The 26,751-nt window shown below is 43.1% G+C and overlaps 1 protein-coding gene across 2 annotated transcripts in view; it reads right to left on the minus strand.

Moving 5' to 3' along the window:
* Positions 1-9,586: 9,586 nt before the first annotated feature.
* Positions 9,587-26,751, minus strand: part of LOC126236514 (juvenile hormone esterase-like) — a 98,720-nt gene continuing 81,555 nt past the window's right edge. The window contains exons 8-10 of one of the 2 annotated variants that reach the window (XM_049945879.1): positions 24,236-24,389; positions 22,759-22,894; positions 9,587-9,998 (exon numbers count right to left, since the gene is read on the minus strand). In XM_049945879.1, the coding sequence (XP_049801836.1) occupies positions 9,836-9,998; positions 22,759-22,894; positions 24,236-24,389 (453 nt within the window). In that variant the 3' untranslated portion in view covers positions 9,587-9,835. The remainder of the gene's footprint in view (positions 9,999-22,758; positions 22,895-24,235; positions 24,390-26,751) is intronic. The other variant, XM_049945880.1, reaches the window with a different exon arrangement.

Below are 26,751 nucleotides of genomic sequence, written 5' to 3' on the forward strand. Positions count from 1 at the left end.
AAAAAAAAAAAAAAAAGAGAGAGAATCAGATGCGCCAGCGGTCGCAGCATGTTGACGTTACCTAAAAATGAGCTTTTAGCGAAGCTGTATTATCAGAATGGGGAATGTGCTAGTTGAGCGCTACGATCCTATCGCCATAGGGAGGGGACTCGAACGGGTAAAGGTCCGTTGACAAATGCAGCTGTGGCGAGAATGATTTCGAAGTTCGAATCCACGGGTTGTTTAGACGATAGACCCCATAGTGGCCGACCGAGCACAAGGCGTAATGCTGCTGAGACAGTTCTGGACGAAATGGAGACTGTAGCGGGTTCGTCTATGCACGGGGAAATCAGCGCTCGTGCAGTCGCACGTCGCACCGACATTCCATACACTACTGTTTGGTTGTCACTTAGGCGTACCCTCCGATGCTATCCGTACAAAATCCATCGGCATCATGAACTGTTACCTGGCGATTTAGTGAAGCGGAGGGCATTTGCGGTGTGGGCGTTTCAAAAGATGGCGGAAGATGAGGATTGGTTGAGTAACGTGTTGTGGACCGACGAAGCTCATTTCACGCTCCGTGGGTGTGTCAACGCCCATAACTGCAGAATTTGGGCTACCGTAAATCCTAGAACTGTCGTGGAAACTCCATTGCACGACGAGAAAGTCACGGTATGGGTTGTTTTTACCACATCTACCATTATCGGGCCTTTTTTCTTCGACGAAATGCGTAATTCATGTTTTGTAACTGCTACCGTGACGGTGAGAGGTACGCCGATATGTTATAGAATCGCATCATCCACAGCCTGGCTCATAAACACCTGCTGGAACGTACGATGTTTATGCGGGATGGCGCTCCACCCCATATTGCTAGATACGTGAAAGATCTCTTGCGCGCGTCGTTTGGTGATGATCGTGTGCTCAGCCGCCACTTTCGTCATGCTTGGCCTCCCAGGTCCCCAGACCTCAGTCCGTGCGATTATTGACTTTGGGGGTACCTGAAGTCGCAAGTGTATCGTGATCGACCGACATCTCTAGGGATACTGAAAGACAACATCCGACGCCAATGCCTCACCATAACTCCGGACATGCTTTACAGTGCTGTTCACAACATTATGCCTCGACTACAGCTATTGTTGAGGAATGATGGTGGACATATTGAGCATTTCATGTAAAGAACATCTTCTTTGCTTTGTCTTACTTTGTTATGCTCATTATTGCTATTCGATGAGATGAAGCGCCATCTGTCGGACAGTTTTTGAACCTTTGTAATTTTTTTTGTTCTAATAAAACCCCATGTCATTCCAAGCATGTGTGTCAATTTGTACCTCTATACCTACATTATACCGTGATTTATTCGGTTTTCAAATTTATACTAACTTTTTGATCACCCGGTAGATGCCTGCTACAGCATCGTAGTTTACGATGATCAGAGGATGACGTATTCGGGTTTCGGACGAGAGGAAATTCTCAGATAAAACTGTAGGCGGACACCCCGGTCTTGCAACGCGGAGAGGGTATGGCCCCAGAGGAGATGTTGGTTGCCGCAGACTTGGTGGTGAGCACCCATGCTTTCGACTCCGGCGATAACGACGACAGTCAGGGAATTTTATAGTTTTCCCGACGTACTGATTCTTCAAACAAATTTCGGGCTTGCAGTAGGTCGTCGACTAATTCATTGCACGATATTTCGATTGGGTACCTGTCAGTATCATCTTCAGGTGATCCGTCAATTACTCACTAAGAACTGTTCAGTTCTGCCCTGTTTGGTGCGCAGCGTATTCCGCCCAAGCGTCAAAATTCAAGTTGACAGACGGACCACACTTCACGGCGACAGCGCCCTCGCCGGTGGAACAGCGAAACTCAGGTATCCTCTGTGTTAATGCTCACAGTGAATGTTGGTGTACTCTGCCATCTTCGACCAGAAAAATCGTGGAGATGACTGAGTTCGACGCGCTGCCCGTCTGGTAGCCGTGTCAAGGTTCGTGAGACTTTCCGCCAAGGATTACTTCAACGGTTTCTGTAATAATGCAGTCCCAAAAACGTGCAGTGTGGTCAGAATCACAGTTCTTTCATACCCCATTGAATGTACAGCGGAAATACACTGTTCTCCAATAGCGGACTTGCTTGTTTGCAGAAGACAAATACAACCTTCAGTGCAGCGTTCTTTCACAGTGCGTGCAGTCTGTCCTATGTAAATCAGACCATAGTCACAAGCTAATTTGCAACTTCCGGCAGTCTACCGTAACAAGTCTCACTTCATCGATCCCAAAAGGTCTGTAATCTTAGATGGTGGACGAAAAATCACTTTCATTTGAAATTTACTGAGGATTATTGCTACTTTTTTCACCACCTCAACTCCATTCATAGCAGCATTCGGTTTACGACAGAAATAGAGAATGATAGTTGTCTACCTATCTTGGATGGTTTGGTTAGACTAAATAGCGATGGTTCTCTGCATCATTCAGTTTATCGTAAGCCCACTCATACTGATCTGTGTTTGCAAGCGTCATGGTGTCATCACCCGTCACCAATACGAGCGTTCTTAAAACATTCGTACACAAGGCTCACACTGTCTCAGATCTAGAGAGTTTACCTAAACAGGTCGCCCAACTAAAGACAATGTTTAGAAGGAATGGATATTATACCCAGCAGATGAACAGGACGCTTCAGTGAAAATCAAGAATAAAGAGGAGATCACGCCGACAAAATCTTTAGCTTTTCTTTCCTTTATGGATAACATTTCGTTTAAAATAGCAAGAAACCTCAGTAAATTTTAAGTGAAAGTTATTTTTCGTCCACCATCTAAGATCGATAAAGAACGACTTGTTATTGCAGAAGTTTGGGATTTACGAAATACCATATCAGCGTGGTATGGTTTACATAGGATAGATCACAAGTGCTATGAAAGAATGTTGCACTGAACATTAACGTTGAAGTCGTATTTTGCAAACAAGCAAGTCCGCTGTTACCGAACGCTATATTTCCAGTGGACCTTCAGTGGAGTATGATAGAACTGTGATTCTGACCACAGCTGCGTCTTTTTGGGAGCCCATTATCAACACTAGAAGAACCAGACTCTGCGGTAACTCTAGTAGTATCGTGTGGATTATTTTTGACACACAGTATTCTTATTTGGGTGGTGTTTTGAGAGTCGCCATGTTGACAATGCGTTCAGGAAGACTCTAAACTGAACAAAAGGATAATTTGATCCCTAAAATGAACAGTACACTGTCAAACATAAATTTTCAGAAATAAACTCTTCTAGTTTTAAATTTTACAGAAGAAATTCCACAGTCTTCCATAAATCATCATTAAGACAAGTAAGTAAAAGAATGTTACAATGTTTCTCTTTATAAAATGATTGAAAAAGAATCAATACGTATTGTTTATGTGAGTCCTAATAGTATATGTACTTTTGTGGACAAATGAGCTAAGTATCGAGTATTTGTGAAAGATTCTAAAACGCAGCAGGTGACTAAAATGTTCTGCATGTTTTCTTGCTTATTATAATCAAAGAACTAAAGCATAAGGACAAAGAGCTTCGATCTATAGCAATGCGAGCGAATGGTCTGGTCACCCGGATCGTCCGACATGAATCCCATCGAACATTTGGGGGCATAATAGAGAGGTCAGTTCATTCACAATAACCTGCACCACCAGCACTTTCGCAGTTATGGACGGTTACAGAGGCAACATGGCTCAATATTTCTGCAGGGGACTTCCAGCGGTCTGTTGAGTCCATGCCAAGTTGACTTGCAGCATTACGCCAGGCAAAAGAGTGTACAACAGGATATTGGGGTATGTCCTATGACTTTTATCACCTCAGTCTATGTCCTACGTTCTGGCTATCGCGGCAGAGTTAGTAGCCATGCTTAAGGTTCTTGATTTATTTATAGGTAATAAAGCACCAAGTTCCGGGTTCTTTATTGTAAGCTACAAGGATCTTCTACATACTCAAATAAGTTGAGTGGGCTGTGTGGTTCTAGGCTAAGGTTGCTTATCAGTTGAAGATAGGAATTGTGAAAAGGGCTGGATCCTGATTACTGACTGAAGCGTTGATTATTGAAGTTTACTCGCCTTAGGCTAGTGAACTTACTAATTATTAATACCGAGGCCACTGCCAGAAACGTTTGACTTCATATGGTGCATTTACTCCCTTGCTGCTAGGAAGAAGATGTAAGAGAAGCTCCGACGTATATTATACTGTTCTTGCGAAATTTCAATAAAGTAAATTCACCTCAAACGTATCAGTCGAATAAACGCAGCCCTTCACTCTTTAGCCACATTCTCTTATGCCAGCTAAATACCAAGCATTGGATGGGTTTGTATTTATTCCAGTCTTGTGTTAGTCCCTTTCCTCCTCTGTCTCTATCTCTGGACCTGTCCTCCTCCCTCCACTCTCTGTCCCTCTCCTATTCCCCATCTCTCTGTTCCTCTTCTCCCCCACCCCTCACTTTCTGACCCTGTTCTCCTCCCTCTGTCACCTACCCTCTGCCCCCCTGTCTCCCCCCCTCTCTCACCCTCTTTTGATCTTCTCCTCCTCCCCCCCTCTCTCTCTACCTCTTCCCCCTCTTCTCTCTCTGTTGACTTCCTCCCCTCCACCCAACCCCCATCACTGTCCATCACCACCATCCCCCTCTCTTTCAATTTTCTCTGTCCCATGTTTACTCACCAAGTTATCAACCTCGCCCCACAGTGTTTCTATCCAGGTAGTAGGGAATGTGTGTACCAAGTGTGGCTGCAAACGATCCAGCTCTCTAGGAGCAGCTTTTTACCCACATCTTTGCCACAGTACTCACATGCCACAAATGTAGCACATTTTTTGCCTGTATCTCTATCGAATTTCGCTTGGCTATTTAGTTTCTACGCAACTCAATCTTTATGATATCATGTTTCCTGAACAACGTGTCGTAGAATCATATAATTTCCAGGCACATTAGTGGTATATTTGGATACTGCCAGCGAAATGTGTTGGGATTGGAGTTAGTAGCAAAGACGTAATAAATTAAAACGTCATGCACGGTGTGGCAGTTTTCCACGCACCTTAGTGTTTATGATGTCATATCTCCTAAAGTATCTTTAGTACAATGATATAATTTTGCGGGTACATTCAGTGGTAGATATCAATACTGTCCGAAAAATTTATCGCGGATACAGTTAGCACTAAAGAAGTAACAAATTAGTGCATGAACAGCGAAAATGTAGTAAGCGATAAACCTTTCTCCTTTCGTCATTTTGTGAGGGTTGTCTGCGAGACAGTTTCTTAGGGGTTTGAAGTTGTGTGTAAGGTTTGTTGCAACTCACTACCTGTTCTCAGGCTTATATATTGTATGGATGAAGTCTGTGTATTCATGTGTCATCACAAATCAGCCTTGTCACCCTCAATGTTTTAACAGCCATGTGCCTGTAATCCCCACAGGGATTATTTCCAGACAGTAATTGATATGGTTTGGTTGAAATCGGTGCAGTGATTTAGAAGATGTGGAACATACGTAGATACATTTTTAACATATACAGAATGATTATGAACTCCTGAAATGCTTCTCAACTTAAGTGTTGGTCATGTTTTCTCGACTAATTCCTCATGTAGCAGTGATTTAGGAAAATAAATTTGCATGTGTGATGTATTACACCTCAACAATCGAATCCCTGCATTGATGGATAGCTTTTTAAGATTGATATTAATTTGTACTGGTGAACGAGAGGGTCCCCTTGATAGGTAAAGAAATTACCCATCAGCCACTTTCACTTCACATGGGATGTGGATCGATAAAACGGAAATACGCGTGGCGGGCCATTGATTTATGCAGATCCGGAATTCGAATCCTGTGTCAGTGTAATTTTTTTAAAATTATCATTTCATTTTAGCAGTTTAACATTTTCTGCAACATACTGGACCCGCCTACATCTTAGTATTTCTGTGGCTTCACTTCTATTTTCACGTGGTTCTCGTGGTCTGGTGTTTGCTTCTTCTGGGTGTATAAATTCTCATAGTGTGATGTCTACCTAGCAACGAGCCAGATGACAGAGCGGTAAGACACTGCGTGATGAATTTTCTTTTGCACATTATTTAGTTTTTTTTCCTTTCATTTATGTCACATAAGTTGTATGTTACATGTAAAGTTATGCATCTTTTCCACCACAGATGACAGCGGTGACGGGTCGTGGCACGAAAGAAATAAGTTTTTGGTGGGACCTTGGAGTCAGCTGCCACCATATCTGCACACACTCGTCACAAACTCCGTCGAGAGTGCGATTAACTCTGAAGCCACGTTCAGTCGCATCAGAGACGTGTTCGATCGGTCTTTAAAGTCAGTACCGCCATTAGATAGTTGTTTATTTGCAGTGTTACATTTACACTTAGACAATCATGATTTCGCCTTCAAAGTGCCAGTATCAAGTGCTTTAAGTGTTAAAAATTGCCTAAGATGCATACTGTCCTATTAAAATACACTATTAGACACAGTGTGTTTGGTTGGCTTCAATTCTGTCGAGTTGGGGAGTCAGCACATTAACTGAAACTCGTCACTGTGTTGCTCGAACCACTCAATCACACACCTGCCCTTGTGGACCCATCGATGCCCGTGTGAATGTTTCCCATAACATAATGGAGCCGCCGCCATCTTATCCCCGTCCTGCAGCACAGAGACTCGGAATAGTACGATTTGACATTGTCGCAATTCAGAGACGGGGAAAAAATGAAGACGAGGGGTCAGCGTTCCATAGACCACATCACTAGGGACGGAGTAAAAGCTGCGATAATGATAGGAAATCGGTCGTGATAATTTTAAGGCAGCCATCCATACAATGCCTTAAGCGATGTAGAGAAAATATTGGGTACCTAAATTATAATGGTCGGAGGGGGATACCAACATCCGTCCTTCCGAATGCAGTTGCAACTGTATCAGTAGTCTACCTACCTTTTAATTTACCTCATCGCTAATGTTATCCCGCTGTTTTACTTTGGCGGCAAAATTTCGTTCAAGTTACAAATACTGGAGCTGTTCCCCTGGAAGACGACGGATTCTCGTCCTCTCATGGCCATTATGAAGAAGTTATTGGGATCCATCAGAGCATGAAACGCTCTGCCACTGCGTCAACATCCAATGCCGATGGCTACGTGCCCGCTTCAGTCGTAGCTGGCGACGTCGTGGTGTTGACATTGGCACGTGCATGGGTCGTCGGATGCAGAAGCTCGTCGTTAGGAGTGTTCAGCAGACTGTGTATTTAGACGCACTGGTGCTCTGCCCAGCATTAAAATCTGTTTTTAGTTCCGCCACAGTTCGCCGTCTGTTGTGTTCTACCAGTCTGCCCAGCCTATAATCTCAGACATCTGTAATGAGGGAGATCCTCAACACCACGAATTGTGGACGTGGTTTTACTTTGCTTTCACCACTCCTCCAACACCCGGTAACTCGTCCAGTTTCCGAAATGCTCGTGCCGAGCCGGCGGACCATCACAGTCTGCCCTCGGTCAAACTCAGATAGATCGCGCGCCTTCCCCATCCTACAAACGGACAGCACGCTCACTGATACTACACACACCGTGTGCGTGCCTACCTAACAGCCATTCCTCGCCAAGTGACTCTGCTATCATCTGGACGGGTTTATATCGATAGTAGGCCGCTAGTCGTAATAATTTGGATCATTAGTCGCAGGGGGCTTTGTCAGGCTATGTCAAGAGAGATTAATATGTGTTCGATATAAGAAGAATGGACATTTAAGGGGCAATTGAGTGGGGAGAGATAACTAAAGGAGTTTGTTCGACCAGTTAGTTGTCGATGAGAGAGACGCAAGTTCTATTAAAGAACATTAGGAATTATTTATTGGTATGGAAAGTGGTGGAAAGTGAGAATAAATTGTTTTAGGTCGTGATGTACTGCGTAAATATGATTGCTACAGAATTTTTTTTCTCGTGTACTACGCTTAGAGATGAAATGATCGTATGGCAACGTTGGCCGGAAGGCCCCGTCCTGGGAAGTTCGGCTGTCGTGTTGCAAGTCTTATTTCACGTGACGCCACACTGTGCGACTTGAATGTCTGTGAGGATGAGATGATGATAAGGGACAACACAACACTCAGTCCACTGGCGGAGAAAATCCAGTCCGGCCGAAAATCGAACCTGGGCCCGCTGCATGGTTGACAATCACGGCCGGCCGCGCTGGTCGAGCGGTTCTAGGCGCTTCAGTCCGGAACCGAGCGACTGCTACTGTCACAGGTTCGAATCCTGCCTCGGGCATGGATGTGTGTGATGTCCTTAGGTTAGTTAGGTTTAAGTAGTTCTAAGTTCTGGGGGTCTGATGACCTCAGATGTTAAGTCCCATAGTGCTCAGAGCCGTTTGAACCATTTGATAAGCACGTAAGCACGCGGACACTTAGAGAAACGGTATAACGAACAGGAAAATCTTCTATTCAGGATGTGCTAGGAAAAATGGTCAGTATTCATGGATATGACAGCAATGATCATTCGAAGCAAAAATGTCTAGCAAACCTTGGCTCTAAAATGCTTACTTTGTGAGCGATGAGCACATGTTTCGTAGAAACAAGACGAACAGGCCCTCATACTGTAAATTAATTTATACAGTGATCATAGGTCTTAAGGTAAGCACTTATGAGCACATGTTTAAGGGATAGTTTTCTTGTTTTGGTCCATGCTGCTACCTCTTGAAATATGGAAAGTAAAGAACTTGAAGCAGAAGATATCTGTCTCATAGCACTCCATCTGTGAATAAAAAAGTAACTTAGTCACATGCGCTATCAAAGGGAAACAGGAATTTATATTTTAAAACAATATATAGGATTTCGGTCTTTCTATTTCATATATAATGAAGCATACCATTTTAGAATCATTTTCGCAGGCTACAAAAGTTGAACGATCGTTATCTACAGTTAATGTTACAGCAGCGCACATCTCTGATAATGTTACAGTACCTATTCAAAAATTGTGTTTGTATTTAATTCACAATTATGAAAATATTATAGATGTCGATATTGTGTATTTGAATGTCCAAATTTGTGACTTCAATGAAATTTTGCCACCCATATAAAATAGCGGGAGAACTTAAATGAGGAGGTAAATTAAAGTTAAGCATAATACTTATACAGTTACAATTGAATTCGGAAGGATGAAAATTGATATGCCCCTAGTCCATCATAATTTAGATATCCAATATTTTGTCTACATCGGTTAAGGCAATTCAGCGATGGCTCCTTTAAACATGTCATCACCAATTTGTGACCACTGTCTCACGTTATACTCCGTCATTAATGACATCGTCGACGGTAAAGCTGACCGCTCGTCTTCCATTTTTTCCCCGTCCCTGAGTTGACACAACGTCAAATCATACTAGTCTGAGTCGTAGAGTTTCACATACCATCCGCCAGTGCATCCTGCTTTGTCTTTTACGTGTTTATTTCCACAATGCAGTTATTTGCATGTCTGGTTTGTTGGTTGTAAGGGGGAATAGAAAACAGTTAAACCAACTGTCGGCCTGACCGATTGCTGACCAGTTCTCGTTAGCTGGCGTTATAGATTTTTGGGTTATACGACGTGCTGTACCTCTGGAAAGGATACGACAATAAACATGTTTACTACTTTTTGAAGAACTTTATTCAGCACAGACAGTGTCTTCATTAACTGATCTGAAATACTTGTTTTGTTTTGTCATATTCTGAGTTTTTATTTGCTGACCTGAGATTTCCTCAGTAGGAACTTTGTTTATTGGTTGCAACATGCACAAATGGATCTGATACCGCACTAAATAAATCAGTTAAGTTACTTCTGAGTCTAGGGAATAACGCTGTAATGCGTAGCAGCACAATTCATGGCGTTTGTCTTGAGCACAATCATGCTTTTACTGTCTGTAGAGCTTGTCCCAGAAATCCATTCTTTCCTTGTGGAGGTCTTTCTCGACACTCAGTCCATCCTTTGTGATGTTCAAGTAGTAGCGATTGTCTTTCTTGAATGGAGTCCATGTCACAGGTAGCATGGGATCATCAGGATCTGGTGTTGGATTTCTGTAAAATTATAATCATAAATGGTACAACACAGAGTCAAACAATATGAATTTGAATAAAGCAAGATGGCGTGACATTAACGAATTCGTAAACAGAAAGGGTAGATATCTGACAAGAAAAGGTGGTGACGTTCATTATTTGACCAGAAAACTGTTTACGGGTATTCTAGGTTCAATCCTAAAAGTCTCCGCTGCGTCACTTGCAAAGAGAGCCGATAAGCTTCATGGTTATCCGCCAATTTGATGGATACGTTAACCTCCCTGGTGCCCCCTCTGTAACTATTCTCGGAGTTTCAGGACGCGAGTTGGATGGCGAATGCTAATTCCTATGCAGCGCATATGTCCCTCATCTAAGTAGGAAGGGGTTCCTGACACCACACATTCAAATCAGCGGCAATCTATTGGTATCCAATGCGGATGTGACGTCATGTCTATTCGCAAAATACTAGTCTGACAGTTTATATGTGGAAACATTGTCTGCGGTATTGAAAATCCGTTCTAGATGTTGTTGACCTACAAAACAAGAATTCTCGTATTACTTCCGAAATGCTATGAGCCACGCGTCTTGTATCGATTATCATCCCACGTTCAGTCTGAGATACCTAGCGATATGCTCTTATGGTCACTACCCATTTGTCTGGAACAGATCACTGACATACCATGTCTACACTCCCACAATTGGTTGTCATACGCAGCACATCCTCTATCTGGACCACCTATCCCGTGACTTTTGTCCACACAGTTTAAAAGGAATGGAAATGAAGCGACGTGCAGTTTGGAGTTCAGTATCCGTCACAACCTCCATAATAAGGGCACTGTTTGTCACTGAGGAAACCTCGTTCAGTTTCGCTCTGAGCACTATGGGACTTAACTTCTGAGGTCATCAGTCCCCTAGAACTTAGAACTACTTAAACTTAACTAACCTAAGGACACCATACACATACATGCCTGAGACAGGATTCGAACCTGCGACCGTAGCGGTCGCGTGGTTCCAGACTGTAGCGCCTGGAACCGCTCGGCCACACCAGCCGGCCTCGTTCAGTTTCCGAGATATTGTATTTTGAGTCAAGGGTAGTACAAGTTAGATCTTAATAATTTCTGATCCAAGGGGGCAATAATGCAGCGTCAAATTTTTCATGAAAAAGGGGAAAGTTTTACGGTAACATTGGAATATTTACAACAATTTTTCGGAAATTATACCAAAGGTTTAAGAAATTATTTCCTGATTCAAAATTGAGTATGGATCAGTTAAAGTTGCTTCTCAAATCGGAAGGCTTTCAAGTAATTACGCTCACATAAAATATACGCTTCGCGCAAGCCATGATTTAATTGTCAATGGAATTGAAATATATTACTTCGTTTCATGAGAATTCGCCCGTAACGGGGAAAATGCAAGATATATTTGTTAACAGTAAAGATTCTTTCTTGTTTGGTAAAGCAAAAGTTAAGTCGCCTGGCATTTATGGGTGTGGGACCGAGAAGGACAGGTTCAGTCGCCCGACTGGAAAGGTTTTTCCTATTCTCCGCGTCTGCTGATTCATTTTGTTCGCGAACTGTCAGAACTGTGTATGTAAGTGTGTCTTTTAAGCGTTGATGACTGCGGTGGTGTGAATGTGTAGTGCACTGTCGTGTTCGTGATGAGGGGAGGAGCTAGTAGGTGGAACCTGGTGCCAGCACAAAGTCTACTCCTCTCGAATGGTACCAAATGGCCTGCCAAGTTTAACGCCCCCATCCGACGTACAGATCACCAACAGTGTCGCGTGCCCTCACTTCACAATACACTGTGGAGAAGTTTGGAGTTTAATACAGGACACTGGCGATCAGGAATACCACGCCACCACCACGTTTGTCCCAATAGCGCGGTGCGTACCAGGATGGTGCTGGCCACGCCCGGCGGGGCGCAACTGCAACCATCCGACGACAACCGGTGTATCCGCCTCGGCACGGCCTTTGACATATTGTATAGTGATTGAAGAGTAGAGGCAACATTTCCTGTTGTCTCTCTCTTTGTGTGTGTGACTGTGTGTGTGTGTGTGTGTGTGTGTGTGTGTGTGTATGTGTGTGTGTGTGTTTGTTCAGTATTAGTAAGGACACTTGTCTTTACGTATGTCTGTTAGCAAAACAACAATAAAAAAATACAAAATTATTGTCAATATTTCCACTCGAAATTACAGGCAGGCAGAAAGGCTCTAATGCACATCTCAGGCAGGCAGTACGACAGTTCAGCTGGAAAATGGCACACTCACGTTTTGGATCGGTACCACGCTGGGTATCGGACACTTCTCATCACTATCGAGACTAATATGAAGCGGGCAAGGCTCCTCCAACCTATTACGTAGTTATGCAAAGTGGCAAAGGGTTCGTCTTTGATGAAAATAAGTCACCGCCAAGAAGTTGAAATCATCACAAGGAAATGCAGTCAGGCACCAGTAGCCTGGCGAGACACAAGCAGCAACAGAGAAGTAACCGATTTCGTGACTTTTACGAGTTCCTAGCCAGGAACGAATTTTGTAAAATCATCTGTGTGCTGTAATAGTTTAGTTTGTTGAGTTTCTGCGTGTTTATTTAGTATCTAATAGCCACAGTTCTCGCGTTTTTGTTTGCGTCGGAAAGTAAACCGATTTTGTGACATACTACAAGATCCTAATTAGGCACGAATTACTTAATTTCACCTGTTTGCTTAGGTAGTTAGGTTTTTGAATCTCTGCATAGTAATCTAAGCTATTAGACACAGTTCCTGCCTTTTATTCAGGGTCTATAGTACAGTAACGCAGCACGTGACGATAGTCCGTTTATCTGCATAGTTTAGTTTTCCTTTAGTATGGACAGGATCTGCGATTGTTGTGTGCTGATGCGAGCCGAGTTGGTGACACTTTGCTCTAAGCTTCAGACTGCGATGACTTCGGTTACACAGCTTGAAGCTGCTGTGGATGGGCGCCACTACTGTGGACCGGCCGTGGGGATCCAACGGACGTCTAGGACGTCCTAATCCTCCGATCGGTCCTCACCGGTGGCCACCCCGGTTACTGCTCGCACTGAGGTTGACTCCTCACCTGTGGTCGAGTGGGAGGTCGCCACGGGGCTTAGCAGGCGGCGAAAGACTTGCCGGGCGGCCGCACGTAAGGCCTCCCGGGTTTGTCTGACAAACAGGTTCCAGGTGCTGTCTGTGCTTGGCACTGCTACTGAGCCAGATTCTGTCGCCTGTCCTGTTCCAGAGGAAACCTATCAGCCTGCTAGATCCGGACAAAAACAGAGTCTCGGATTATTGATAGTTGGGAGCTCCAGTGTTAGGCACGTTATGGGGCCCCTTAGGGACTTGGCTGACAAGAAGGAAAAGGAAACCAATGTGCACTCCGTGTGCATACCGCGTGGAGTCATTCCAGATGTGGAAAGGGTCCTTCCGAATGCCATGAAGAGCACAAGGTGCAGCCAACTGCAGGTGGTTACTCACGTCGGTACCAATGATGTGTGTCACTTTGGATCAGCAGAGATACTCTCTGATTTCGAGCGACTAACAGAAGTGTTGAAGTCTGGCAGTCTTGCTTGCAAGATGAAATCAGAGCTGACCACTTAAAGCATAGTCAACAGGACTGATTGCGGACCTCTAGTACAATGCCGATTGGAGGGTCTGAATCACAGGCCAGACGGTTTTGCGACCATTTAGGCTGCAGATTCCTCGACTTGTGTCAAAGGGTGGTTGAGTTTCGGGTTCCGCTGAATAGGTCAGATGTTCACTACACGCAGGAGGAGGCTATACGGGTAGCACGGGCTGTGTGGCGTGGACTGGGTGTTTTTTAGGTTAGAGGGTCCCGGAAAAACACAAGATTAGCTTCAGTCACAAAGGCCGCAGGCCGAACACAAGAAGAATGTAGACACAGGAACCCTCGGTATAACAATTGCAAATTGTCGTAGCAGTGTTGGGAAAGTACCAGAGCTCAAAGCGCTAGTAGAAAACAGTGATGCTGAAATCGTTATAGGCACTGAAAGTTGGATAAAGCCGGAGATAAGCTCAGCCAAAATTTTTGCGAAGAACCTAACAGCGATCGGAATGGATGGCTAAACACGGTTGGTGCTGGCGTATTTGCTGCTGTTAGAAGTAGTCCATCTTGTCGCGAAAATGAAGTAGATAGTTCCTGTGAGTTAGTATGGGCAGAGGTCATTGTTAGCAACGAGAATATAATAATTCGATCCTCTTACCGACCTCTCAATTCAGATTATACAGTTGCTGAAAGGTTCAAAGAAAACTTGAATTTGATTTCAAACACGTACCAGACTCACACGTTTATAGTTGGTAGTGACTTTAATTTACTCTCGATATGTTGGCGAAAATACATGTTTAAGTCCGAAGGTATGCGTAAAACATCACCTGAAATTGTGCTAAACTAATTCTCTGAATATTATTTCGAGCAGATAGTTCATGAGCCCACGAGAATAGTAAACGCTTGTGAAAACACACTTGACCTCTTAGCAAAAAATAATATTGAATTAATAACGAGCATCAAAACGGATATAGGGATTAGTGAACACAGGGTTTTCGTAGCGAGACTGAATATTGTAACCCCCAAATCCTCCAAAAATAATCGAAAAATAAACCTATTCAAAAAGGCCGATAAAATTCACTTGACGCATTCCTGAGAGACAATCTCCACTCATTCCAAATTAATAAGTGTAGACCAGATGGGACTTGAATTCAAAGAAATAGTATCGGTAGCAATTGAGAGATTTATACCAAATAAATTAACAAAGGACGAAGCTGATCCTCCTTGGTACACAAAACGGATCAGAACACTGTTCCAGAGACTAAGAAATAAACATTACAAACATACGCAAAATCCCCAAGACTGGCGATCTTTTACAGAAACTCGAAATTAAACACGGACTTCAATGCGAGATACTTATAAGAGTTTCCACAACGAAAATTTGTCTCGAAACGTGGCAGAAAATCCAAAGACATTCTGGTCGTATGCGAAGTATGTTTGCGGCAAGAAACAATCAATGCCTTGTCTGCGTGATAGCAATGGAGATCCTGTCGAAGACAGTGCTGCCAAAGTAGAGTGACTAAACACAGCCTACCGAAATGCCTTCATAAAATAAGACGAAGTACATATTCCAGAATTCGAATTGAGAACAGCTGCCAACATGTGTAACGTAGAAGAGAATGTCCTCGGTGTGGTGAAGCAACTGACATAACATAATAAAGGAAAGTCCTCTGATCTAGACCGCATCCAATTAGGTTCCTTTCAGAGTATGCGGATGCCTTAGCTCCATACTTAACAATCATATACAATCGTTCGCTCGACGAAAGATCCGTACCCAAAGATACTGGAAAGTTACACAGGTCACACCAGTATTCAAGGAAGGTAGTAGGAATTATCCACTTAATTACAGGCCCATATCATTAACGTCGATATGCAGCAGGATTTTCTAACATATACTGTGTTCGAACATTATGAATTACCTCAAAGAAAATGGTCTAGCCGGCCGGAGTGGCCGAGAGGTTCTAGGCGCTACAGTCTGGAAGCGGGCGACCACTACGGACGCAGGTTCGAATCCTGCCTCGAGCGTGGATATGGATGTGTGTGATGTCTTTAGGTTAGTTAGGTTTAAGTTGTTCTACGTTCTAGGGGACTGATGAACTCAGATGTGAAGTCTCATAGTGCTCAGAGCCATCTGAACCATTTGAAAACGGTCTATTGATACACAGTCAACATGGAATTAGGATGCATCGTTTTTGTGAAACAAAACTAGCTCTTAATTTTCATGAAGTGTTGAATGCTATTGACAAGGGATTTCAGATCGATTACGTATACAGGGTGGTCCATTGATAGAGACCGGGCTAAATATCACACGAAATAAGCGTCAAACGAAAAAGCTACAACGAACGAAACTCGTCTGGTTTGAAGGGGGAAACCAGATGGCGCTATTGTTGGCCCGCTAGATCGCGCTGCCATAGATCAAACAGATATCAACTGGTTTTTTTTTAAACAGGAACCACTATTTTTCATTTCTTATTCGTGTAATACGTAAAGAAATATGACTTAGTTGGACCACTTTTTTCGCTTTGTTATAGATGGCGCTGTAATAGTCATAAACGTATAAGGATTCGGTATCACGTAACATTTCGCCAGTGCGAACAGTATTTGCTTCGTGATACATTACACGTGTTAAACTGGACAGTTTATCATTTGCGGAAAAGGTGGATATCGTGTTGATGTATGGCTATGGTGATCAAAATTCCCAACTGGCGTGTGCTATGTATGCTGCTAGGTATCCTGGACGACATCAGCCAAGTGTCTGGACCATTCGCCGGATAGTTACGTTATTTCAGGAAACAGGAAGTGTTCAGCCACATGTGAAACGTCAACCACGAACCGCAACAAATGATGATGCCGAAGTAGGTGTTTTAGCTGCTGTCGCGACTCATCGGCACATCAGTAGCAGACAAATTGCACGAGAATAGGGAATCTCAAAACGTCGGTGTTGAGAATGCTACATCAACATCGATTGCACCCGTAGCAAAAGGAATTGCATGACGACGACTTTGAACGTCGTGTACGGTTCTGTCACTGGGCACAAGAGAAAGAGATTCTTTGCACGCGTTCTATTTAGCGACGAAGCGTCATTCACCAACAGCGGTAACGTAAACCGGCATAATATGCACTATTGCGCAACGGAAAATCCACGATGCCTGCGACAAGTGGAACATCAGCGATGTTGGCGGGTTACTGTCTGGTGCGGCACTATGGGAGGGAGGATAATTTTCCCCCATTGTATCGACGGTAATCTAAGTGGTGCAATGTATGCTGATTTCCAACGTAATGTTCTACCGATATTACTACAAGATGTTTCACTGCATGACAGAATGGCGATGTACTTCCAACATGATGGATGTCCGGTTGAAGCGGTATTGAATAGCATATTTCATGACAAGTGGATTGGTCGTCGAAGCACCATATCATTGCCCGCACGTTAACTGGATCTGACGTCCCCCTTTCTGTGGGGAAAGATGAAGGATATTTGCTATCGTGATCCACCGACAACGCCTGACAACATGCGTCAGCGCATTGTCAATGCACGTGCGAACATTACGGAAGGCGAACTACTCGCTGTTGAGAGGAATGTCGTTACACGTACTGCCAAATGCATTTGGTTGACGGACATCATTTTGAGCATTTATTCCATTAATGTGGTATTTACAGGTAATAACGCTGTAACAGCATGCGTTCTCAGAAATGATAAGTTCACAAAGGTACATGTACCACATTGGAACAATCGAAATAAAATGACAAACGTATCTAAGTTATGTACTTTAATTTAATAAACATACCTGTTCATCTAAAATTGTGAGCCATATGTTTGTCGCTATTGAAGAGCCATCTATCACAAAGCGAAAAAAGTGGTCCAACTAAAACATTCATATTTCTGTACGTACTACACGAATATGTAATAAAAAATGGGGGTTCCTATTTTAAAAAACGCAATTGATATCCGTTTGACCTATGGCAGCACCATCTAACGGGCCAACCACAGCGCCATCTGGTTTTCCCCCTTCAGGCTAGACAAGTTTCGTTCCTTGTAGTTTTTTAGTTTGACACTTATTTCGTGAGATATTTGGCCCGATCACCATCAATGGACCACCCTGTATATGGATTTCCTGAAGGCTTTTGACACTGTACGACACAAGCGCCATGTAGTGAAATTGTATGCTTATGGTATATCGTCTCAGTTATGTGACTGGATTTTTGATTTCCTGTCAGAGAAAAAAATGACTCTGAGCGCTATGGGACTTAACATCTGAGGTTATCAGTCCCCTAGAATCTTGAACTACTTAAACCTAACTAACCAAAGGACATGACACACATCCATGTCCGAGGCAGCGGCCGGCCCTCTCAGAGAGGTCACATTTCGTAGTAATTGCCGGTAAGTCACTAAGTGAAACAGAAGTGATTTCTGGCGTTCCCCAAGGTAGTGTTACATCTATAGGCCCTTTGCTGTTCCTTATCTATATAAACGAAATGGGAGACAATCTGAGCAGTGGTCTTAGGATGTTTGCAGATGACGCAGTCGTATATCGACTAATAAAGTAACCAGAAGATCAAAACAAATTGCAAAACGATTTAGAAAGATATCTGGATGGAGCGAAGATTGGCAATAGACCCTAAATAATGAAAAGTTTTAGGTCATCCACATGAGTGCTAAAAGGAATTTGTTATACTTCGGTTGCACCATAAATCAGTCAAATACATAGGAATTACAATTACGAACAACTTAAATTGGAAGGAATACACAGAAAATGTTGTGGGGAAGGCTAACAAAAGACTGTGTTTTATTGGCAGGACACTTAGGTAATTAACAGATCTACTAAGGAGACTGCCTACACTACGCTTATCCGTCCTCTTTTACAATACTGCTGTGTGATGTGGAATCCTTACGAGATATGACTGACGGAGTACATCGAAAACGTTCAAAAGAGAACAGGACGTTTTGTATTATCGCGAAAAATGGGAGAGAGTGTCACTGAAATGATACATGATTTGGGCTGGACAATATTAAAAGAAAGGCGTTTTTCGTTGCGAGAGAATCATCTCAAGGAAATTCTAATCACCAACTTTCTCCTCCGAATGCTAAAATATTTTGTTGACACCAAACTACATAGAGAGAAACGATCACCACGATAAAATAAGAGAAATCAGAGCTCACACGGAATGATATATGTGTTCGTTCCTTCCGCGCGCTATACGAGAACTGAATAATAGAGAGTTGTGTAGGTGGTTCGATAAACCCTCTACCAAGCACTTAATTGTGTTTTGCAGAGTATCCATGGGAGATGTAGATGTAGACGTAGATTGAGTTACACCCAACTGTGATTGCTTTTTGGAACAGGTAAAACGTGCAGTACGTTCTCGCAGAAACTCACCTCACATGGGAGATGTACAAGAAAAGGGAGCCATCGCAACTGGCACAGACTGGAGCAAATGCGTCGTGACTGTTCAGTGGACGACATGCAACGAGTGATCTCAGCACGTTTGTATTGCTCTAGAGTGTATACAGTCCTTTATGTAACACGATATCTCGACTGCGTACCTTGCCGTAACTCTTAGGTGATAGCTGTAGAATGGGCGTCTTCGCTATAATTATTTATACCCTTTTTATACTTCTATCACTCCTGGTCCCTTCCCTCACAACCTGGTCGCACTCCGCGTCGGATGGAATGGTGGAGGACGCGATAGACCAGGGCTTCACAACATACGTGCTCGCGGAGCAAGCTGTGAGCAGCAAGGCGCGAGCACGGAGCAGCGCGAGCACGCTACCCCCACTACCGGACCAGCGGACTAGAGCGGAGAGTGGGGAGAGTCATGTGGGGTACACAACAGCTGCCGCCAGTCGATGTAAATCCGCGGCCACCTGCAGGGATATCACACACGAATTATTACTGCGACAAATGAAACAAATAAAGGAGAATGTACACATGCCTCATAATTTTATTAGCTTAGTGTATGTTTCTACCATCTGTAGACACTGAAACTAAAGAATTCCACGACAATCCTATATTTTCAACACTTTCTTCAACGCTACTTAAAATATCACCTCCGGTTGTTGTGTTCTTCATGGCTACTACATCGAGGAGCTCCTCCCTCACCTGAAGATCTCTATTAACACCTCTAATAAATATGGCAAGCTGCGCTGTTCCAGTGATATCAACACTTTCGTCTAGAGCTAGAGAATACGCCATAAAATCTTTACAGATATTTGCAAACTGGCTCTGGACGTCGTCTGCCATGTCCTGTATGCGACGCATAATGGTCATGTCAGATAATGGCACAATCCGAAACTGTTCAGCTTGAGATAGACACAAATGTTCCGCTGCAACTACAAAACCATCTTTTATTAAATCGCCATCAGTGAAGGGGTGCAGGGATTTTGCTAAAAATAAAGCAATTTTGTAACTCACTCTGAGAGCTGCCTCAGTTAATTTTTCTTCGTCGTCCAGATCTTCTTCGGATAGCTTCCTTTTAAGTTTAATAACTTCCTGTGCACGATCTGGTCAATCACATTTTCCACGTCCGTAGTCTTTCGCGTGGTATGACATATAATGTCGCTGCAAATTAAATTTCGTAAAAGAATTCAGCGTTTTGTTACATACTAATCATTTTGCAACACCATCTTTTTCAGTAAACAGATACAATTCCTCCCAATGGGGGTTGAACTGCGAAAGCATGGTTGGGGTTACACAACGGCGACTTCACATGATTCTTAACCAGCGAAGTGACTGTTACGAGCTGATCGTAGTACTTTAAACGTTTCACAGTCGGCGCGAATTCAATAGGCACGCTGCGGCCCTAGTCAAACGTGCGCGCGCATTTCCCCTCCCTCCCCTCCCCGCCCACTCCGCGACCTTGCAGCTGCTCGCGAGCAGGTGCCTGAGCAGACGCGAGTACTCGTGCTCAAAACCGGCCAGTTGTTAAGCCCTGCGATAGACTTATGACCTGGCTCCAGTTCACGAAATTAACTCTCACTAGCATCACAGAATCTTCTCCAACCTAAACGCAGCCCTCCACCCACTGCGGAATAAACACTTCGTCGGGCTTTCTGTGCATTCATCGCCTTAAATCATCTGAAATAGGGCCAAATCTCAACTCTTTGGACCACTCAGCACGCTTCCAGCTGGCTGTCAGGCAGTGTCGCAGGAAGCACTGGTCATTTGCGAGGCACCTGAATCCAAGTTTTCCTTCCATGCAGTCTCTTTCGCAATGATTGTTCGAAAACTGGTTGATATGGGGCTGCATTCACTGATAGCAGCAATTCCTGTCGGGTTTCAAACCGACAGTCGGTAGTAAGGTGTAACACATGTCTCCGGTCTAGGTCGGTTAGGATTTTTATACACCTACTGCTCTTACGGCATGTTACATGGCTATACTTAGTTCGAAGGTGATTTGATAAGTCTGATAAAAAAGTTTGTTTCGTAAACATTTTTCCTTACTTCTCGACATAGTTTCTTTCGAGGGGTATACGGTTGTTACAGCGATGCTCCAGCTTTTTCATCCAATAGGAAAAATACGTTCTGTCAAACTATGAAAATAATAGTTGACTGCAAAAATACTCCTTGACTGCAACTATCACTAATAGGGTGGCTGAGGAACCAATGTAATGCCCATTTCAGCAACTTCCGCCACTATTATCACTGATGTGTAGGATGGTGATTTATCCTGGAAAAAGAGCAAATTTTTGTGTGCCCATCTAGGTCTTCTTTGAGGCAAAGCAAGTTTCAGTAGATCCAAAAATGAAGAACAGAGTTTAGAAATGTTTCTGTATATTTCCATGTTTTCTATAGAATTATTCCCTGGAAATCCAAACAACTAAAAGAAACCAGTGGTAGACACCTAAACACTCTACTAGCAGACAAAAAATGATCCTTGCTTTCTTCAGTGAACTTCTTTGACTGCTGTTTGGAATCTGGTGAGTAATGATGGAGGTTCTAGGCGCTCAGTCCGGAGCCGCGCGACTGCTACGGTCGCAGGTTCGAATCCTGCCTCGGGCATGGATGTGTGTGATGTCCTTAGGTTGGTTAGGTTTAAGTAGTTCTAAGTTCTAGGGGACTGATGACCATAGATGTTAAGTCCATAGTGCTCAGAGCCATTTGAAGTAATGATGGACCTATGTATCATCAGCAGTTACAAACTGACGCAAAAAGTCTTGTGGACTGCGATTAAACATCGCCAGACATTCGGCTGAATTGTTGTGTGAGATGCGCTTTTGATCGATTGTTAGCAATCGCGGCACCCCACCACGCACACATCTTCTTCATTGCCAATCCTCTTTGCAGGATATTATGCATTCTCTCAGTTCCGATGCCTACAGCCTCAGCAATCACACGGATTTTAATTCGGCGATCTTGCGTTATCTTATCGTTGACTTTGCCAACCGTTTCCATTGCGGTGATCACAACTGGAGAGAAGGACCGTGCTTCGTGTTCAGTGCTTTTCCGACCACTTTTAAATTTATTGATTGAAAAGTAAATGGTCTTTAGTGATGTTGCAGACTCTGAACTTCATCCAGTTCTGTTTTTAGTTGTACGGCAGATCACACCCTCAAACGAATATGTTTAATAACAGCACGAAATTTGGTTTTCTCCATTTTCAATCGCATGCGACCCACTGACCAATAAGAAACAACTATGCTCTGAACGCTGTTGAAATTCTTTATACGATCCTTGGAATAATTAAGTTTACAACCCCGGAGGCGCAACGAAAGTGATCCATTATTTCATGGAAATTTAGCAGACTTGTCCTACCTAGCTATTACGATAGACGGTGCAAGGTGGTACAACAAATCGGCCAACTTTATTCGCTGTATGGTCATGGAAAGTCTAGGCTATATGGCTTCTGTAAGTTAGTCACGTCATCACGTCGACCGATCTCACTGCTCTGATCCCATACAACTGACTAGCACGTACACCGCACTACACTGCCCTGACTTACACCTGTAGTGGATGGTCACATGACCGAACATAAGCAATTCTGCTCCAAAAAGTACCAGCGTGTACTGTTAAGGGGATTACAAGTGTTTTGTACGACGAGTTTACATACCTTTGTTATTACGTATTTCAGTTCTTATGTTGACAAGTGTGTTTTTATTTTATTTTAGAACTAAATACCTTGTCATTGTGTAAGTCGAGTTGATGAAGAATATCCACATCTACAGTATAGAACGACAGAGATATATTATCGCAAGTTATAGTACTATTCAGCTACAGTACTTACCCCTTAGTGGCGAAGTTCGTCCACATACGGGTCATACGCGCTATTACTTTTCCTTCCACTGTTTCTGGTCCTTTGGGTACGTCTTTATACATTTCTCCCGAGAACAAGTAGCCGACGTCATCGCCATGAGAGGCTCCTATAAATATAATCAATTATCACTGCAGGGTCTGTTAGATAGTATACTATTTATTTTCTTTAAAAGTGGTTCAACATGAAATCATACAATTACACCTGTAACTTTTTATAAAGGTGATCAAAAAGTTTCCCTTTAGGGCGCTCCTGCAGCGTGTATGCATCATAGCGCCACTTCATTTCGGATATATAAGCACTGGAAAATATGCGGGAGATTACTTTGACATTCGTGACTTTGCGACGTGTGAGAGATAAATGCGAAAACGTAAATTATGATGACATTCTAGAATGAAATTTCCTCTCTGCAGCGGAGTGTGCGCTGATATGAAAATTCCTGGCAGATTAGAACTGTGTTCCGGACCAGACTCGAACTCGGGATTTTTGCCTTTCGCGGGCAAGTGCTCTACCAACTGAGCTACCCAAGCACGATTCACGCCCCGTCCTCACAGCTTTAATTCTGCCAGCACCTCGTCTCCTACCTTCCAAACTTCATAGAAGCTCTCCTGCGAACCTTGCAGAACTAGCTCTCCTGGAAGAAAGGATATTGCGGAGATATGACTTAGCCACAGCCTGAGGGATGTTTCTAGAATGAAATTTTCACTCTACAGCGAAGTGTGCGCTGATATGAAACTTCCTGGCAGATTAAAACTGTGTTCCGGATCGAGACTCGAACTCGGGAGTTTTGCCTTTCGCGAGCAAGTGCTCTACCGACTGAGCTACCCAAGTACGACTCACGAACCGTCCTCACAGCTATAATTTCGACATTATTAACAAGTGAGTCCTAACGGGATCAACGGGCTATTATTCTTTTCTTGGCTGCCGGGGGACAAACACCGTTAGGTATGGACTGGAGAATGAAGAATGGAGGCAGCATGGCTGTCGAAAACCAACGTTATGGAATGGTGCGCCATGTTCAGTGCTGGACGCGATTTGACATAAGATGTCGGTCGATCTGGAAGCCAGCCTTCTCCAGTACACTCGACACTCGAGCGCCCGTCTTTCAGTCTTGGTACCCCACCACATGAACATAAAGCCTTCGGTCCCTTATAAGAGGCCTTGAATGCCTGTCGGAGGAGGACGTGCAGCAGGCAGTTATGGACTTCTTAGCGCAGGAGGACACGTTGTTTTACCAAACGGATATCTTGAACCTGGTGCATCGGTTGGAAAATTGGATCATGGTCATGGCAAATTTTCCTGTTCAGCATACCGATTCTGGACTGCACGGCATTCTATCGGGAACCTTCTGATCGCCTCTTATACTTCGATTAAGTATGGGACTTCGATATTCTGTAATTTGTGCTCGAAAAATGCTAGGAGATTTTCATGTCCAGAATTATTTGTTTACCTGCAATGTCTTCTTTAGTTAAGATCTTCTTGGACATGTTAAGATTGGTGACGACGTCGAAGTGATAGAAATACACCGGCTGTGCTCCGGCGACTGCAGACTGCACCCGTGCCGCCACAAGGGCAGGGTAATAGAAGACGATGTCACCGCGCAGCTGTAACAAGAGAAAGGTCTTAAGACTTAGATTCATCAACCTCGTTCGTAAGCTCTAATACAGCTGCCAGACTTTTGGAGGATTATAGGTTCACTCTGTAGTCCTGGCTAAAAACGATACTTATTCATTATCAACATATTCGAAAGGAAGTGTGGCATTCTTTCATTTAGGCTAAACCAAAGAAAACAGTGGCGCGGAAGAGGGTCGTGAGGCGTTACTACGCAGTGGTGACAGTGAAAGTGCCGAATCCCCACGTATCGTGCCCCACGCAATGAAACGTTCTTTGAATTTTAGTGACACGTTGAGACACTATTTTGTGTGCTATGCAACACAAAAACATCGTCACATAAGAAATATAGAAATATTTTTTTAGAGACTTTCGACAGAGGTCTCCGTGATCGGAGGTATACGCACCAATAATCGTACAGAAAATCAATTAGGAACTAGTGTTCGTTGAATATAAAGAATATGATTGATATAAACAATTCATAAGCTGTAATCTGCTTGTTATTTATGTTACAGAGGAAGAGAGGGAACGTACTCTCATTGCCAGTTGCACTACTTACCCTGGCCACGAAGAACCGATGTGTAGAGAAATGGCAACTGAGGTACTGATTAACGCTGAAGTGAATTTCAGGTTGCCTGATGGCGTAGATAATTTCATAATGAACACCTCAGTAGGCAAGTAAGAGTAAGAAAAATGGACATCCCTAAAAAGGAGATATCAGACGTTGGACAGGAAGCTATGGAACTAGAAGGTAACTGTGAAGAAGCCATGGATAACAGAAGAATTGCTTTAATTGTGTAAAAATATTCATGAAAACGAAGTAAAACTGCAATACAAGTCACTTAGGAAGGAAATTAATTGGCTGCATCAAAAGTGTAAAAAATGGAAAGTTATCTGGTCGCCGGAAGGACAGATTCAGGTTATAGAAGAGTCAAAGCAGTCATCGGTGAAATTAAAGGCCTGGTCGTCAACTTTAAGAGATATTAGGAATCCAGTTGTGAAACACACAGGCGACACAGGGCAGGTGGAAACAGTACACTGAGACGCTCTGCGAGGGGAGGAAGTGTCTGATGACAAAAGAAGAAGTTGGGGTCGATAAGGAGGTCGTATTTGATCCCTCAGAAGCGTTTAATAGAGCTTAAGAAGATTGGCGAACAAATAAGGCAGAAGGAATAGAAAATCTGCCTTTGGAATTCTTAAGTCATTGCTGGAAGTGCCAACTAAATGACTTTTGAGAAAAATATTGTCCACGCCATCCGGAAGACAGCATGGGGAGAGTGCGAGAACTATAGCACAATCGGTTCAACAACTCATGCATCCTGGATAGTGACTCTCTCTATCTCTCTCTCTCTCTCTCTCTCTCTCTCTCTAGGAAAGGTCAAGGTCCTATACATATTTGACATTGCGTTTGAATACGACTTTAAAACAATCAAAACACGCTCATAATATTTGTCGACATAAAATATCGCTTGACAATGTAAATGCTCATATATATATATATATATATATATATATATATATATACCTGATGATGGTGTACTGAAGCACCGAAACTGGTAGCCATATAATAAATGACGTCACAAGGACGGCTGTAGGTGTTGCATCTCATTTCATAATCGTCAAAACTCTGTAGTACCTTTACCTTCCTTAAAACAAGGCTTTTCGTCATACAGCGGATCCATCCATAGTTTCCTTTTTCATTCATATATATGTAAAATAAAACCAAGGATCTGTTATACGAGTAAAAGTCCGGTTTTAGGGAAGGTCGAGGTCCTAGATACACCTGACATTGCGTTTGTATACGACCTTAAAACAATCAAAACACGTTCATAATATCTGTCGATATGAAATGTCGCTTGACAACGTAAAATTATGCAGGACGGTCTAAATTCTCAGGATCTGTTGTATAAGGAACAGCCTGGTTTTAGGGAAGGTAAAGGTACTAGAGATATCTGACGTTTATGAAATAAAATGCATCACCTACAGCCGTCCTTGCGATGTCATATCCCTGAGAATTTAGACCGTCGCGCATCATTTTACATTCTCATGCGACATTGTACGTCGACAGATATTATGAACGTGTTTTGATTGTTTTAAAGTCGTATTCAATTACAATGTCAGATAACTTCCTAAAACCGGGCTATATATATATATATATATATATATATATATATATATATATATATATATATATATATATATATATTTCTCCCAAATCATCACCGTCTACCTTCCTTCCTCCCAAATCATCACCGTCTAGATCTTTCATACAATTAAGTTCAGATAATATCTGGATTAGACTATCATCATACCATAATTTTTTATAATGAGCTACTTGCCCCTACTGTCCTATAT

Source organism: Schistocerca nitens, chromosome 2 (assembly GCF_023898315.1).
Source record: "Schistocerca nitens isolate TAMUIC-IGC-003100 chromosome 2, iqSchNite1.1, whole genome shotgun sequence".
Taxonomy (NCBI): Eukaryota; Metazoa; Arthropoda; class Insecta; order Orthoptera; family Acrididae; genus Schistocerca; species Schistocerca nitens.